General features: G+C 36.6%; 1 protein-coding gene across 1 annotated transcript in view; it reads left to right on the top strand.

Moving 5' to 3' along the window:
* Positions 1–18086, top strand: part of Ptprq (protein tyrosine phosphatase receptor type Q) — a 198954-nt gene that overhangs the window by 134022 nt on the left and 46846 nt on the right. Inside the window, exons 28-33 of the mRNA XM_021174928.1 lie at positions 3446–3632; positions 7612–7856; positions 9927–9993; positions 13186–13344; positions 14077–14299; positions 17158–17231. Coding sequence (XP_021030587.1) covers positions 3446–3632; positions 7612–7856; positions 9927–9993; positions 13186–13344; positions 14077–14299; positions 17158–17231 — 955 coding nt within the window. The remainder of the gene's footprint in view (positions 1–3445; positions 3633–7611; positions 7857–9926; positions 9994–13185; positions 13345–14076; positions 14300–17157; positions 17232–18086) is intronic.

The raw sequence follows: 18086 nt of genomic DNA, 5'->3' as shown, positions 1-18086 counted from the left end.
CTTAAGGTTTGAAACTCAATACATTCCTTCTGCCTTTACATTTCTTACTAAGGAATTATGTCCAATAGGTAAACTTTATTAAATGGTTCATGTAACCCTTCTCTTGCAAACAACGAATATAACTAAATGGCTATTAAACATGAAAGGCTTCATCTAAACAGTCTTTTTTTTTTTCAAAACAAATAATACAACCACCGCATGCCATGGCATTAAAATTTTGGTGTACTGAGACATGGCTAGACCCATGATTTGGACAGTGAGTTTTATGATCATAGTGCCACTTGAATAACTGAAATGGTGGTGGTGTGGTAAGATTTTTAATCATACTAGTGGGTTGGTTGCTTGGTGAGATAGTTTGTACTGTGTATGTGGGATACAGTCTACATCTAGGTCAGGAAACTGTAAGAATAAATGGGGAGAGAGGAGGGGGTGGAGGGAGAGAAAGAAGTGAGCAAATATAGCAAATGATCCAGATGAGAAGTAATTTAAGTCTGTTAATTTACTAAATTAATGATTTATCTATTAATAAATATAATAACTTACATTATTTACAATTAAAATTGTTTGAAAACTTCCCTATCGTGCATCATGGTGGTGAGTGTGAAGACGGATCGGGAGGATTGTAGAATGTACTACTTGGAAAGCCGCAAGGAAGAATAGATCAGAGAAGGGAAGCAAGGAGTCCAGTGCAGAGATGAGTGTGAGAAGTCTGAGAGTGAATCTTCCCACGCAACTGCTTTAGCAGGACTGCATGCATGTGTAGAGCTCACAGGAGAAAAGGCATTGTTACTTATAATAAAATAGCATATATTCTAAGGCCAGATGAGACTAACTATGGGACGGGAAAATATATTAATTCTTTAAAGGAGCTGCTTCTGTCTCAAAAGCCCTGCTATCATTAAAAAGCAAATGAGATTTTAATGCCTTCTCCCATATATTCTTCAGTTCTTTCTTATTTTTCAGAGTATAGTTGTGAAGATCTTAGCGCCTTAGCAGATAAAGACAAATAACACAAATGTCCTGGGAATATGTATTTAATGCAAATGACAGAAAGATAATTATGAGTGATTCTTCAAGAAAGAAAGAAATTACCCTTGGAATTTGGCTATGATTAAAGAAAAGAAAATTAAAAAGGTTTTAGGATGATTTTGTGATCTCGTCGTTACAGCCATCTAACCCAATCTTATCTCAGTTGCCAGGCAGCTCTGGAACTTGAGGGAGTCCCCTAAGCTCTGAAAAATCTACCTCATCTTAGTATAATTCCCTCTGCAGTAATCAGGGAAACAACAGGAAGCAGAAGCCAAGAGAGTGATGACGGGGATGCTCATCATCCCTCACAGGGATTGACTGTTCGTTATCCCTAGGTAGTTATTATGCAGCATGAATAAGAGCCTAATCACAAGGAAAAATTCAAAATCCATATTTTATAGGAATTTAGGATTTGATAACCAATTAAGTACTCCTATATTTTGTACCAAAGGTATTGTGTTCAATGAATAGAATTTGTATGCTGAGAAGTTTGTCTACCATTTTAGAGAAGTGGGCCACCTCTCTCCAATGCTTTGTGTAACGAATGAGGTTTTTTTGACTGCAATTCTGGTTATTTATTAGCCATTTGGTATATTTCTCAAGGCAGCATCTACTTTAAGTTAAAAGTCCCTACAAACCAAAATTTAAAGAAACAAGTGAGTAACTCTAAAATCATTTCTCAGTGTTTCAAAGGATGGGCAAGTTAAAAATCATCTTCACAATGCTAACCATATACAATACCTGTAATACTCAGTACAGTTACCTGTAACTAATATGCCTTGAAGGGTTATAAATCTTCTTGTGTCTGTGTCAGGAAAAACCCTTTTTAAACTTGTTATATGTATACATGGTGTGTGTGTGTGTGTGTGTGTGTGTGTGTGTGTGTGTGCGCGCGTGCGCGCACGCACACACATGTGTACACACTTGTGGAGGTCATAGGTCAACATTGGTGTCTTCAGTCACTCTCCACTTTATGATTTGAGACAGGATCTCTCACTGAACCTGTAAGTTGCAGCTTTCTGAGTGGTTGCCAGATGGACTGTAGAGAATTGCACTCTTTTGTTCTCTTTCCCTGTGCTAGGATAACAGATGTGGCCTGTCCTCCATGACTTTTATGTAGATGCTAGCGATCCTAACTAAGGTTTCCATGCCTGGATAATGAGCACTTACATACTATGCCTTCTATCCTTCTGTTTAACACTTAAACCTTAGTCATGTTAAATGTCTAGAATGATGGGGAAGATTTCCCCCTAAGACAAACTATATTTGAATAAAACATACAGCCACATTTAATATACCTAAAGATACTCATTTTTGCATGAGTTTTGACTATATTTATAGTGAGTTGTGCCCATCACCACTGTTATACCTAACAGTGGTAGGTTAGAAGCTTTTTGATCTGTAATTATAGCCAGAATTTTTGAGTGACTATGCATGCAATAAGAATTAGTGACAAAAAGAGACTGAAGAAGAATGAATTTGGAGAGTGGGGAATCTGGAGTATTTGGAAGGGTTTGGGGGGAAGGAAGGCCAGAGAGAACTTTTATAATTATATTATAATCTCAAAGATTAAAAAATATTAAATAAAAATTAGAAAAAGAAAAATTAAAAGAGCAGAATATATCAGTGTACATTTCAAAACAAAGTTGTTCCCTCAAAATTATGATTTAGTTAGAAAGTACATAAATATAATTTAAATATCAATATCTTCTGAATTGTGTTACAAAGCATATTTTTTAGAGTTAGTTAAAAATGTATATCAAAATTTCCACACAAACTACTTCAGACTTATTCCTTATAAAATCTTTTTTTTTAATGATTTACTTATTATATGTAAGTACACTGTAGCTGTCTTCAGACACTCTGGAAGATGACTGTCAGATCTTGTTACAGATGGTTGTGAGCTACCATGTTGCTGCTGGGATTTGAACTCAGGACCTTTGCAAGAGCAGTCAGTGAGCCATCTCTGACTCCTAACCGCTGAGCCATCTCTCCAGCCCCTCCTTATAACTTCTTAAGAAGGCAGTATAGCTCAATATTATCACCCTAGGAGAAAGTAAGACAGCATAAGTAGCTTGTCAAGTGGAATTTATTGAGCAGTTTGGAATTTGAATGTTGGGTGACTGGGCACTCAAATCTATGCTTTCTTCTATCAACTGTTGAAGTAGAAAACAGTGCCGTTGATTCCAAAAGTGACTTTTGCTTATTCATTTGATAGGTTGGCTGACCATGATGAGTTGGTTACATTCTCTGACTTTCAACTATTGAAATAATTACAATTGAATTAATTGTTATAGTACGTTGGGTTTCTCAGAGCAATCTGACTTCAAAGTCAATGACTAAATATTGGCCAGATTAGTATGACTTAGCTTTGGATTGCCATCTTCCTTAATCGCTAACTACTTTTCCCCCATAGGTAGATAATGATAACTTTAATATTTCCTTCGTGAAGTCAAATGAAGAAAACAAAACCACAGAGATTAACGACTTAGAAGTATTCACAAGGTATTCTGTGGTGATCACCGCTTTTGTTGGAAATGTTAGTGGGGCATACACAGATGGCAAGTCAAGTGCAGAAGCGATCATTACGACTTTAGAATCAGGTAAGGAATTTATCTCACCATGCCTAACAATCAGCTGTGACTTGGCTGTCGGTTTTTCTTACAGCCCCTCACTCTCTTCTCAAGAAAGGATGTGTGCTCTGATATATCAATAGAACATTTAAAAAAATAAACAAATTCAATGACAGTGCAATTGACAAAATAAAGGTGGTTTATACTTTTGGAGCAATGTGTAGAATATTTAGTCCTTATAAATAATGGAAACTAATTAAATGTACCATACTGCACTTATTTTTGTACTTATCAGCTCTGTTTTTGAGATTGAATTACTGTGCTTAATAGATGATTTTTAAAAATTTTTTCTAAATGTCTTCAGCTAACAATATTTCATCCAGTGTTTCATTTTGATGATTTCTGTCCTGATTTCTCGTGGAGATTGACTAGTAATATTAAGTAATTTGGTATTTAAAAACCGGTTCACATATATTATAATTGTTTTCTCAGTCAAGTGGCACATCAAATTATGTGATTATTTGATAAATATCAGACTCCATGCAGACTTCCTCTAGTCTAGGAACAGTCTGAAGAAAGCAAACCAGTGTGAGAGAAGCAGGGAGTAGATGTGGAGATGCCCCAGGACCTGCTTGCCTACATTCTTCAGAATCTTGATGTTCTTTGGCACTAGATATGTCACGGAAAATAACAGTGGAGTGGGGGAGGGGTGGGGATGGGAGTGGGGGTGTGCTGCTATGATCTGTGGCTATCTCTAAGGTATATAGAGGAGGAAAAGGTATTCTTTTCAGCGAATCTCTTTCTTATTCTATGTTTTCCAGTATTTACTGCAAAGTGTTAACTCGAATTTGCAAGGTACCTTTTCTTCTCATATTCCGGGAGTCCATTAGTTTCTCCTGTACTACCAACGATCAAAGGGATCTTCTATATTTTGCTTTCGTTTTTCACTTTTTTTTCTCACGTTTCTCTGTGAAGAATGGCATGGTGAATAAACTCATGTGTACATCACAAAACATGGCTGGTCAAATCATATTTGTGTCATCTTGCCCTAGGACAGTGGCTCTCACTGCATGACCCCATTCACAAGGGTCACATATTAGAAATCTAGCACATCAGATCTTTACAATTCATAATAGTAGCAAAATGACAGCTATGAAGTACAAATGAAATAGTTTTATGGTTGCGGGTCACCACAACATGAAGAACTCTATCAGAAAGATCGAGAAACGCTACCTTAGGAGGTAATTAACAGCACAATTAAAAAGAGAGGAAAAAAAACCAACCTCTCTGTCAATTGAATTCATTATGTAAAGTTGTTGGTAATTTAGGGATAGAAAATTGTTGCCAACATTGTGAGAATTCCTTGCTTTATCCAGCTTTAAGCCTAATCCACAATTTACAGAAATACATTCTACAAATAAAAGGATAAAGTTCTTAAGTAATGTAAATGTGTAAAAGCAAGAAATATTTAACCCAAACTAAGCTTTATTTTACTTATAAAACTTTCTACTTAACATGGGGTGCTTTGCAAAATGCTGTAATTGTCTGCTTGTCTTTTTTTTTTTAAACTCACAATTATATATCCAAATTTGAGAGGTGCTCTGAGATTCTATCTGCCAAGAAGGGTGAAGTTCACAAAGCTTGGGAGTCTGCACCATGAGGCCACATCTCAAGTTTTCCTCATTGGAAATTTTGATTGAAAAGGAAACTTTCCCATATCATTCTGATCACAAGAATGTACAATATCATTTGATGGTGTGATGTCAAGAACAGTAACTCTACACTCTCCAAATGATGTATTCTCATATATCATTTTATTTTATAATTTGTTACAACTAGTGACATACAAAGTGGGTGGTTTGTTTTGTTTTAATAAGGGAATATTTTTCAGCACAGAGTATTAATTCCTTGTACAGAAGAATGATTTCATTGTGACAATTGCCCATGTGCACATACTCTGATCATAGGCAACTTTAACGCCACCTTCCAGATTGCCCTCTTTTCTTAAATAGTCTTCTAAAAGAAAACAAATACTTTTCCTTCTTTAAGGATTCCATACAATGAGTTTTGGTCTTCTTTACCTCCAATGCCCCAGCTCTTCTTATGTATACCCCGTTCCCTTCTTACCATAATTTTCTACCTCCATCCTATCAAGGACAATTTGTGTTGCCCAAGTATTATTGGGTGTGTGACCTTCTACTGCAATGCACTCAACTTAACATGACCCACAATTTAAGAAAAAACTGATCTTCTTGCCAGAAGCTAACTGTTGCCAATAGCTCCTTGGATAGGGGTAGAACTTCGTGCCCAGCTCTCCTCTTCATGTTGTAATTTGGTCTGACTTGGGCTTTCACAGGTGTTTACATGCTACCACAACTAGCATAAGTCCATGTGTGCAAATGTCCTGCTGTGTTTTTATTTCGGTAAAATAATGAACTGGAATATTAGACATTTCAGCAATAAAAAAGTCCAATTAGAAAATCATCAAAAGACATAAAAGGACATTCCATCCATCAGGAGGTATGGTTAGCAAATAAACACACAGTATGATAAATTTTCAAGGCTATTAGCCTTAGGTAAATGCAAATTAAATCTCCATTATCATGCAACCATTCATCTACTGAAACAGAATTACACAATAATTTTAAAAGCAGAGGTAATACCAAAAAGTGGCAAAGATATAAAATGAGCTCTGACACTTGGCAGTTGGGAATATTAAGTAGTGTAGACACACAGAAAAAAAATATTTTCCCAGTCTCTTGTAAAATGAAACATGTACTTCTCATATGGTCAGGCAATTAATTGTCAACAATGACATTAAAGAATCAAAACCTTATGTTTATATACACACGGATAGTAATGTCAGCCTTATTGGCAATAAAAATAAACTGTAAGCTGCACAGATGTCTTTCCATGTTAAACAATTCCTGTTAAGCTACAAAATGAAACACTTCTTTGCGACAAACAGGGCTGCTGTTCCTTTCTCTTCTGGCTGGAGACTTTGCATTTAGGAAGATGACTCAGAGGATGTAGGTACTTCTCACCAAGACGCATGACCCAAATTCCATCCCAGAGACCTTTGGGTTGGAAGGCTGAGACAAAAATCCTGCAAACTTTTCTCTGCCTTCTGCTCATCATGACACCTACATGATCCCCAATCGACAGAGGGAAGGAGAGAGACAGAAACAGAAATGGAGAGACAGAGAGAGGGGGGAGAGAGACAGAAAGAGACAGAGATACAGAGAGAGACAGAGACAGAGAGAGAATTTTTGAAGATGGTGAATATTGATACATATAAATCCTAGTGAATCTCAAATCTATGGCACTTTTCTTTTGCTGAGACTGACAGCAGAGATAAGGCCAATTGCATTTCTAGAGAGGCATGTGATGAAATACAAAGGCATAGAAGGAAAGAGCCTCTTTACGTGATGGGCTGGTGTTATCTCTTCCATGTTGGTATTTATGGGATTCTATACATGTCTTATGATTACATAAAAGTAAATCACACACAAAGCCATGAAAAGGTGATGCAATCAGAATAAGGCCTGTTATCTTGCAAACAGTATCAGCTCAATGCCTGTTCTCTGGCTTGACACTGAATAACGCCATAAGCTGTGTCACCACTGGGAACTCCATGAAGGTTATGTGGGGCTCTGATTCTCTTGGGATGACTTCCTCTGAATCTGTGTTACTTTTTAATAAAATGATGGAGAAGCTGAGGAAGCACGTTCTGTGTGATTCAGTGGAAGATGGGCTGCGATGCAATGGGAGGGTCTAATGCCCGGTGCTAAGCACAGAGCACATACACAAGGCACATAGACAAACTGCAGTATCACGGGAATTTCTGGGAAATACAGTCAATTCCTGATCATTTTTCTAATGTCTGTAATACATGATTTATATAGCTTGTGTCATTAGTCTTTTAAAACAGAAGTTTGAAGGAAAAACCTTTTTATATTGAGATAAAATGTTACATTTAAGATTATAATTGCCAACAATTTTTTTTCAGTGCCCAAGGATCCACCTAATAATATGACATTTCAGAAGATACCGGATGAAGTAACCAAGTTTCAGTTATCATTCCTCCCGCCTTCTCAGCCCAACGGCAATATCCAAGTGTATCAAGCATTGGTCTACCGAGAAGACGATCCTACTGCCGTCCAGATTCATAACCTCAGCATTATCCAGAAGACAGACACGTCCGTCATTGCAGTGCTCGAAGGCCTGAAGGGTGGACATACATACAACATCAGCGTAAGCAGCTACAGCTTGTAACTGTTTGCTAAGGGCCCAAGTCAGTCTATGACGTCAGCCCTCCAAAACACAGCCCATTGCATGCCACATCCCTGTCTGTTCCCTACTAAAATCTAGCAAGTGCTATTAACTAAGCACCATGGGAAAAAAATAACAGGCACATGGGAATAAAGAAGAGAGAAAATGGACCTTAAACACAAAAGAATAGTGATATACAGAACCGCAGCTGCCTGAAAGCAAACTATAATTGAAACCTGTGAAAGCTCATTTTGAAGAAAATGGCAGGATGAGGTCATTTCGTTCCTTTGAGTCCTTTCCTTCTGTTGATGTGTTAACATTAATTATACAAAGGACGTAAAATGTACAAAAAAATGTGTGCAAGTTCACATGCATGAACAGATAACCACATTATTTTATCCTATACTTACATTGGTCACACCTTAGGAATTATAAACAAAATTGTTTTGGTTCCAGAAAAAAACAAACAAAAAGACCAAACTAGCAGCATCCAATTTAACAATGCCTAGATAAGCTTCCCAACTAAGCAATTGTTCATAATTATCAACTTAGTTATAAAAATATTGTTAGCAATATGTAAGTATATTCTTTGCTTTTATTTTGTATCTTACTGGGTAAAGTTTGTGCTGCAGTTCCAGTTGAGCAGACCAGTTATATGAACTATCTATTAGCAGATGAATGGGCATTTGAACCTGAGTTCAAATCCTACCTTCTGTGTCCATCTGGAAAGTTTCTACAAGTGTGTAACTCAGCTTTTGCAAGCGAAAAGTCGCAGACAGGATTGCTAACGTGTTGAAAAATATTTTGTGGGGAATATGTATTTGGGGTGATGGTGTAGAGAGAAACACTGCATCAATTTGGCTTTTGAGGATAAGAGAAAGTAAGAAATAAAACAAAATACAGCTATCTATAAAGAAAAATATAACTGCTTGCAGATTACAATATATACATCTCAGGATATTGAAATTTATCAAGAACATTTATATTTAAAAAGAATTTCAAGTAACTTCCATGTATCTTACTATTTTAAAAAAGTATTGTCCTTTTATTCCCTTTTTTATTCACCAGCACTGTTAAAGTTGTGTCATTAAAAAAAAATCATTGCTTAATTTGAATAGTCCCTTTTAAAAAGTGACAAAAGACACATTTTGCTTTCAGTTATTTTAACTGCATCTTATGGGATTGCTCTATTCAATATATCAATCATATACCATATATTATTATAGTTTAATTCAACAAAAAACATTTCCAAATTACTAACATAATGAACAAATGGTCCATTAATATAGAAAATATTCTGAAGAATATATTACACATGGCAAATTGTGTTTACTAAGTGGAGGGAAGTCGGGCCACAAACGTGGCCTTTGTTTTATTCAGCTAGGATGAGGTGAAGGCAAGGACCCTGGGTCTTCAGCTTCCTGAGCACAAAGCTAATTGAAAGAATTCACATTTGTGTAAATCACCCTCTGTATACACAAACAGAAATGTTTTATGTGTATATGCTGCATTATGCAGGTTATGCATCAGATACTATGGGGCAGGGGTGAAGAAGGGCATAAAGGCCAACTTTCAGTAGAATGATTTAATACAGGAAAATGGGGAGGCGGGAGGAATTGGGTTTCATGGAAGAAGCAAGAAGACGATCTTGAATATGGATTTAAAGGAGGGCGAAATGTGCTAGCGACAGAGAGAAGTAACAGATGTTAGAGTAGAGGGAGAGGTGGTGTAAGGACTGGTGGTTTTCTACTCTGTCCCTCCTGTGCATTCAAATGACAGCAGAGTCTTCCTGGTCTTGATGATGGGGACTTTTGGGTCCATTAGCATTTAGTCTCAGGACTACGTGCCAGAATATCAGTTATAAGAAATTCTTGATTATTAATGTTCTTCTTATCTCAATGGTATTAAATTGGTTTGGAAGAATATAATTAATAGGCAGCATATAGTTGTTTGTAAAAGGGGGATCATTTTAAAAGTTGTTTATAACTATGCTCACTCACACATTTGTAGGAAGGAAGCTCAGAGTCATGATACAAGCTGTCTTTGTTGCAGGTTTATGCTATCAACAGTGCTGGCGCCGGCCCAAGAGTGCAGATGCGAATAACCATGGATATTAAAGGTATAAATGAGCTGCCTTCCATTAAATTGTTGTTCCCTTAACCAGATGGTGATTGTAATCTGAATCATGTGCAGGAGGCTAACCTTTAATGGTGTTTATGCATGTGATATGCATACATTAAGGAATAATATGTGCATATTAAAAGTACAGTTTAAACATCTCAATGATTACTTGAATTATTGTTGAAGAAGATAACTGACCTAAGGGTTGTCACCTAAACTTATTTTTTATTGGAAAGAGAGAGTTTTTTTTTATTATTGAATATTTTATTTATTTACACTTCAAATGTTATCCCCTTTCCAAGTTTCTCTTCTGGAACTCCCCATCTCACCCCCTTCCCCTGCTTCTATGAGGGTATTCCCCCTGCCACCTACCCACTCCTGACTTCCTGCACTGACATTCCCCTACACTGGGGCATCAAGCCTTCACAGGACCAAGGGCCTCTCCTCCCATTGATGACCAACAAGTCCATCCTCTGCTACATATGCAGCTGGAGCTATAGGTCCCTCCATGTGTGCTCATTGGTTGGTGGTTTAGTCCCTGGGAGCTCTGGGGAGTCTGGTTGGATGATATTGTTGTTCTTCCTTTGGGGTTGCAAATGCCTCCTTCAACTCCTTCAGTCCTTTCTCTAACTCCTTCATTGAGAATCCCATGCTCAGCCCAATGGTTGGCTGCGAGCATCTGCCTCTGTATTTGTCAGACTCTGGCAGAGCCTCACAGGAAACAGCTATTTCAGGCTCCTTTCAGCATGTACTTCTTGGCATCCACAATAGTGTCTGGGTTTGGTGACTGTATATGGGATGAATCCCCAGGTGGGGCAGTCTCTGGGTGGCCTTTCCTTCCATCTCGGCTCCACTCTTTGTCTCCATATTTCTTCCCATTCGTATTTTCTTTCTCCTTCTAAGATGGATTGAAATGTCCATACTTTGGTCTTCCTTCTTGAGCTCCATATGGTCTATGAGTTGTATTTTGGGTATTCCGAGCTTTTTGCCTAATATCCACTTATCAGTGAGTACATACTATGTGTTCTCTTTTGTGACTGGGTTATCTCACTCAGGATGATATTTTCTAGATCCTTCCATTTGCCTGAGAGTTTCATGAGGTCATTGTTTTTTAATAGCTGAGTAGTACTCCATTGTGTAAATGGACCACATTTTCTGTATCCACTCCTCTGTTGAGGGACATCTGAGTTCTTTCCAGCTCCTAGCTATTATAAATAAGGCTGCTATGAACATAGTGGAGCATGTGTCCTTGTTATGTGTTGATCCATCTTTTGAATATATTCCCAGGAGTGGTATAGCTGGGTCCTCCTTTCTTAGGAGGGGACAATGGAGACCAGTGACAAGGAACCTGAGCCTTTCAGGCTCTTTGGTTAACTCTTGAGACTGAGTCCTAGCTTTGTCCTTTTAACTTTGGAAAACCTGCTCAATATGCATATGTCTAGAAAATGTAGGCACTGTTATCTCCCACCTCACAGATTATTAATTATAAGGACTAAAAGTGAACATCTTTGAAAACTCCTTTATACAGTACCTGAGAATTGTTACTCGAGTCAAAAGGCTTCAAACTCTGATATTCACCTTTTTTTCCTGTTGCCCTGTGTCTCCTCGATTGAAAGGAAACAGTGTTGCAAAGTTTGTGGCAGTGCCGAAGGATTCTTTTTATTCTAAGATTGAAGTTTGGATAAGTAGTTTTCAAACGAAAAATACGTATGTGTATGTATGCACACATGCAAACAGCTCTAAGAAAAAACGAAACCAGCAGAAGCCCTAAAAATATTGGCTAGGGGATGTTTTGTATTTGTTTATGGTAAAATGTGAAATAAATGGCATCTTAGAAATGATTCCAAAAATACCTACTAATGTTAAAAATATATATCTGATGGAATGGAGGGATGGATTGGTGGATAAATTCTTTGCCTCACAAGTGTGATGACTGGAGGTCAAACTCCCAGATCCCATGTAAAACTCAAACAGGTATAGAGGTTGCCTATAATCCAGCACTCTGGGGGCAGGGGCAGAGGATCTCCAGAACAAGTTGACTAACTAGATTCTCTAGATTTTTTATGTTTGGAGTGAAATAAAGTGAAGAATAGTCAAGGAAGACATGCAACATCAAGTTCAGGCTGCTGATGAATGCACACATGAGTACATACACACCTGCACATGTGTGTATCTGCATACATCTATTATCACACATACACCACCTCCATGCCCACATAAAATGCACACTCCTTAAATTCTTTGGGATCTCTTCTATGAAAATTAACAGGCAAGCAAACACAGTTAACTGAGGTTAATTGCTACAGAAAAATGCTGAAAACAATAAGGAACATAAATTCTCATGTTTGGACAGGTAGCTGAAGAAATATTATGCAGCTCTATCACATATCATAGTCATTAAGAAGCATGGGTTAGCACTGTACCTCTGACCAAGGAAGACTCACACAAGAAACCAATAAGTGGGATAATTCTAATGCATGGTGTATCAATATTAGGAGACTCAGCAGTAAGAAGTCTGCTATATATGGATCTATGAAACTCTACCTTATGATGTAAACATTAACAAAAATATGGGAGACTCTTACCCAGGTGGTTGACATGGATGGACAGTGAGGATGTTGCTGCTATGAATAGGATAGTAGTTAACCAAATGGTTCATAAAATAACACAAGAAAAAAAATGATAGTAGGCTGGAGAAATGGCTAAGCCGTTAAAAGTACTTGCTTGTTCTTCAGGGGTCCTGAGTTCAATTCCCAGAACCCACATGGTGGCTTACAACCATCTGTAATGGGATCTGATTCCTTCTTTTGGTGGCCTGAAGACAGAGCCCTAATATACATAAAAGATATTAATAAATAAATTGTAGAAAAATGTTAGTGAGATGTAAATAATTTTTGAAAATTATTTGCAAGAGCCTTAATAAATCGAGTATTTCTAACACATGAAGAAGAGTCACATGTGTAAAAGATGCACCTGGGCTTCAATTTCTCTGGCGAGTCTTAAATACATAATTATACCTTCCTGAAATAATAATTATGACATAATTATCTTATATCTGCTGTACCCAAACACAACCATTTGGTTTGATATTTGCATGTGCCATCATTTTATCTGTTACCCACATGAAATATGACTCTGAACTTTAATTTTTCTGCTCAGAAAAAAAATACTCATATTTTACTGTTCATAGCTCCAGCAAGACCAAAAACCAAGCCAATTCCTATTCATGATGCCACAGGAAAACTGCTTGTGACGTCAACAACAATTACAATCAGAATGCCAATCTGCTACTACAATGATGACCACGGGCCAATCAGAAATGTGCAAGTCCTTGTGGCAGAAGCAGGAGGTATCTCAGGTTTCACTCTGCATTGGTAGATTATGAAATGTGAATTTCTGAATGCTAAGAAAGTTTTACTCAAAATTAGCATGTAAAGTTAACTCATGATTTTAAGACAATTTAAGATTACTCAAAGAATATTAATATTATCAGTAATTATAGTAATAAGTGATGTCAAAATTATTATATTCAAGTGAAGAAAGGCCTATCAAGATATGTGATCTGTGTATTGTAGATACTGTTTGAATTGGTTTGATTTGGGGAAGAGAGTCTTGATAGCTTCTTTACACATATGAACTTTAATGACATCTGGCTGAAGGATGCTTCTTGTCTATCTTAGTGGTTCTCAACCTTCCTAATTCTGTGACCTTTTAATACAGTTCCTCCTGTTGTGGTGAGTCTTCCCCCAATTATAGAATTATTTTATTGCCACTTCCTTCATAAAAGTGAGTTTGCTACTATTATGAATTATAATGTAAACATCTGAAATATAGGGTATCTGCTATGTGACCCCTGCAAATGAGTCACAACCAAAAAGTTAAGAACTGCTGGTCGACCTACTATATCAGCCCCCACAACACAAATACCTGTGTCCAGTTTCATATGCTGAATTCTCCTTGTCGTTCGTAGCATGACTCTTGATGTGTCTAGAGTTCCTTGATGGAATGAATCCCTAAGTGCTGCATTGATGTGAAGATACCTCAGGTGTGATTTGTGACAGGTGTTCATTTCTCCTACTAGCTCAGCAAGACGGAAATGTGACAAAGTGGTATGATGCATATTTTAACAAAGCAAGGCCATACTTTACAAACGAAGGATTCCCTAATCCCCCGTGTATAGAGGGAAAGACTAAGTTCAGCGGTAATGAAGAAATCTATGTGATAGGTGCTGATAATGCCTGCATGATCCCTGGAAATGAGGAGAAAATTTGCAATGGACCTCTGAAACCCAAAAAGCAGTATTTGTAAGTATGTTTTATGTCAACCATGTAGTACAGTACAAGTTTGTTAGTATATACCACCTATCCATCCATATACCCTTGCATCTTTCTGGTGAGCAAATGATATGTCCTATGGATAGAGGGTCTGGTTGTTTAAATATTGGAAATGAAGAGATAGACAGGGGGCTGGTGAGATGGCTCAGCAGATAAGAGCACTGACTGCTCTTCCGAAGGTCCTGAGTTCAAATCCCAGCAACCACATGGTGGCTCACAATGAGATCTGATGCCCTCTTCTGGTGTGTCTGAAGTCAACTACAGTTACTTACATTAAATAAATAAATAAATAAATAAATAAATAAATAAATAAATTTTTAAAAGGCAAGATAAAGAAAGCACCATTCATTGTCACAAACATACAGCCTTGAAAGAAAGTGTGAGTTGATGTGATAAGTTGTTTAAAGGCAACATGAAAGGTATGGCACTGGAAAAGTTCAAAGGTGGAACTTCGTTATTTCTATAATGAACATTGTGGCTGACATGTTGGAAGTCAGTATTTTGCTTTTTCTTTTTTACTATAGATGAGGATATACAGGCTTTCAGAAACAGTCTCATCATCTATCAGTTAATTGAGATTTCCTTTTAAGATGCTAATAGCAGTAACTCTGTCTTTATTCCATCAAACATCTGAATGAGTGCTTTATTAAATTTTATTGAACTCATTGTTTTTGTTTTCTATTTAATTGTTGGAATAATGCCATAAAATAAGGCTAGAATTTAGAAGAAAATGAATTTAACCTTGATTCTTCAAAATCTTATAATTACTAATTTTTAAAACCGCAGGTGTTCACCTTTCAGCAGGCTAGTTAACAATATTATTAAATTCCTTATGAATGTTGTAGGCTGAGGTATAATTAGACCATTTAGAGAAATTGGGCAATTGAAAAATAATATTCTATCATTTATTTTCAAGGTAATGAGTTTAAATTTTGATTATTATTTTATCTAAACATATTTTTATGATGATAACAGTTTATATATATTCTTATTCATTGTTTCTTTTGCATATTTGTTTTCTTTCTTTCTTTTTTTTCAAAACAGGGTTTCTCTGTGTAGTCCTCGCTGTCCTGGAACTCACTCCACAGACCAGGCTGGCCTCAAACTCAGAAATCTGCCTGCCTCTGCATCCCAAGACCTGGGATTAAAGGCATGTGCCACCACTGTTCGGCACATATTTGTTTTCTAAATGTATTCTTTTCACAAAATACGTTATTGTAAGAGTTTGATAATGTCAGACCATAAATCATACACTGAAATCTATTTGTTGTACACATGTAAATGGCTTTTGCAGTTTAGTTTCAGTTAGGTAATTTCAGTTGTCTTCCAGGACTGTCTTCTGCACTTTTTCCATTCTAAACTTGTAAAAATGACTACATACAACTTGCTACGTAATGAAAATAAGAAGCAATGTTCTTAACTTGTGTATATGTGAAGAAGACAATTTTATATAATCTTTGTCATTTGATTCTGTAGTATTTCTAAAACTAAGCTACAGAAGCGACTATGCTTTAAATTAAGTACAGTATCCACAAATTGCTAATACTAAATGACTTTATCTAAATAAATCTCTGAGTTAAATTATATGCTTAATGTTTTCCAAATATTGTTGGTTCATGATTTTGGTTAAAAGGGAGCAAGATATTATTCACTAGATATAGATGGTTGATTTTTCCTCATGCTACCATAGTCCTAAATTCTTGTTTTGTAAATTTATTTTCCTAGAATAAATTATTACTTTTTCATAACTACTTGATAAATTATTTGGAAAAAGATAATGGGCCATGAAAATTGTTTTTCTTTTATAATTATAGGCCAATTACTTTGAGAAATATTGACACAGATGTTCTCAATAAAATTCTTTCAAAAAGAGTTCAAGAACACATCAAAAAATTATTCTCCTTGATCAATTAGGCTTCATCTCAGAGATATAGGGATAGTTAAACATATGTAAAACAATAAATGTAGCTTATCACACAAAAAGACTCAAGAACAGAAACCACATTATCTCTTCCTTGGTTACAGAAAAAAAGGGGGGAGAGCTTTGATAAAATCAAGCATCCACTCATGATAAAACCCCGGTGAAAGTAGGCATACAAGAGCCATACTTCAACATAATAAAAGCAATATACAAGGAGCATGCAGCCAATATCATCAAAAATAAAATAAAACCCCCACACATTTCCACTAATTTTGGCAACATGGCAGGTTGTCCACTCTCTCCATAGCTATTCAACCTAATATTCTAATATTTGAAGTCTTAGCTAGAGTAATAGAAAGGGACAGGTATGGGGGAAGGATTCTAGAAGGAGGTGACCTGAACAGGGCAGTGAATAGGATTAAAAAAAAAAAAAAAAGACAAGTGAATGAGATAACAGGGACACAAATAAGAAAGGAAAAAAAATCAAAGTATCTTAATTTTTATATAATATGATTATGCCCTTTAACATGTCATAAGAAAACTCTTATAGCTGATAAACAACTTCAAAAACATCATCAGGCTTGATGCCCCAGTGTAGGGGAATGCCAGGGAGGTGAGGTGGGAGTGCGTGGGTGGGTGGGGAGGACCCTCATAGAGGCAAGGGAAGGGGGATGGGATGGGGGGTTGCAGAGGGGAAACCGGAAAAGAGGATAACATTGGAAATGTAAATAAATAAAATATCCAATAAAAAGTTGTGTGTGAAAAAAAATCATCAAACTCTCAGGGTACTAAAATCAGCACCCAAAATATCAGTAGCTTTTCTAAGCACAAGCAGCTACAAAACAATGCTGCTCACTGTTGCCTACAAAATATCTTAGAATGAATCTTTATTTATTTATTTTTATAGGTTTAAATTTAGAGCCACAAACGTCATGGGACAATTTACTGACTCCGAGTACTCTGACCCTATTAAAACTTTAGGTAAGATTTCATAGTGTAATTTATCTCTAATTTCTATTTTTCCTATGTATGTGTGTGCAGCATCTGTGCATTTGTATATGCATGTTTACCTGTGTGAGGTGCATAGTTATACAGGTAGGGTGCACTTGTGTCCAGGTGCATATGGAGGGTGGAACGTCTCCATTACTGTCTACTCCGTTTATTGTGCTAGGGTCACCTGCTGAGTGTAGAGCCGGCAGGCTTTGCCTATTGAAGCTATCCAGTTTCCTCCACAGGTCTTGCATTGGGATTACAGGCTATCATCATTCAGGCTAAGCTTTTTACATGGACTCTGGCGATCCAAAATTTGGTTCTTGTGCATGCAAGTCAGACACTAACCAGCAAACTGTCTCTCCAGCCTTCACCTATGATCTCAGTGTGTTTCTTTGATAGTAACAGTTATTAAATGTTCAGTAAATACATTAAATCATGGATTGATAGTCTTTAGTATGAGTCTTTTTTAAAGTTAACCAACTTTTTTAAGGAAAATGATGTCTTCAATATTCTTTGAAAAGATTATTTCTTCTAGTGTTCACATCTGGCCATAAACCTGGTTAAAGTGTTGGTTCCTTGATGATATTCTAAGTAAAAAGGTATTTGGTGCTTTAAATATATAGTCTCATATGTTATAATATAATTAACATAGATAATGTATATAATAAATACAATACAAGGTCTTCATAACAGAGAAATCATCTGATAATTTTCACTAAAAAATTTCTCAAAACTACTTTTTTCTCTCTCCTTTCCTTTCCTTTCCTTTCCTTTCCTTTCCTTTCCTTTCCTTTCCTTTCCTTTCCTTTCCTTTCCTTTCCTTTCCTTTCCTTTCCTTTCCTT

Source organism: Mus caroli, chromosome 10, assembly GCF_900094665.2.
Source record: "Mus caroli chromosome 10, CAROLI_EIJ_v1.1, whole genome shotgun sequence".
NCBI classification, from domain to species: domain Eukaryota; kingdom Metazoa; phylum Chordata; class Mammalia; order Rodentia; family Muridae; genus Mus; species Mus caroli.
The sequence above is the reverse complement of the archived record's forward strand: the minus strand, read 5'-3'. Positions and strand labels throughout refer to the sequence as shown.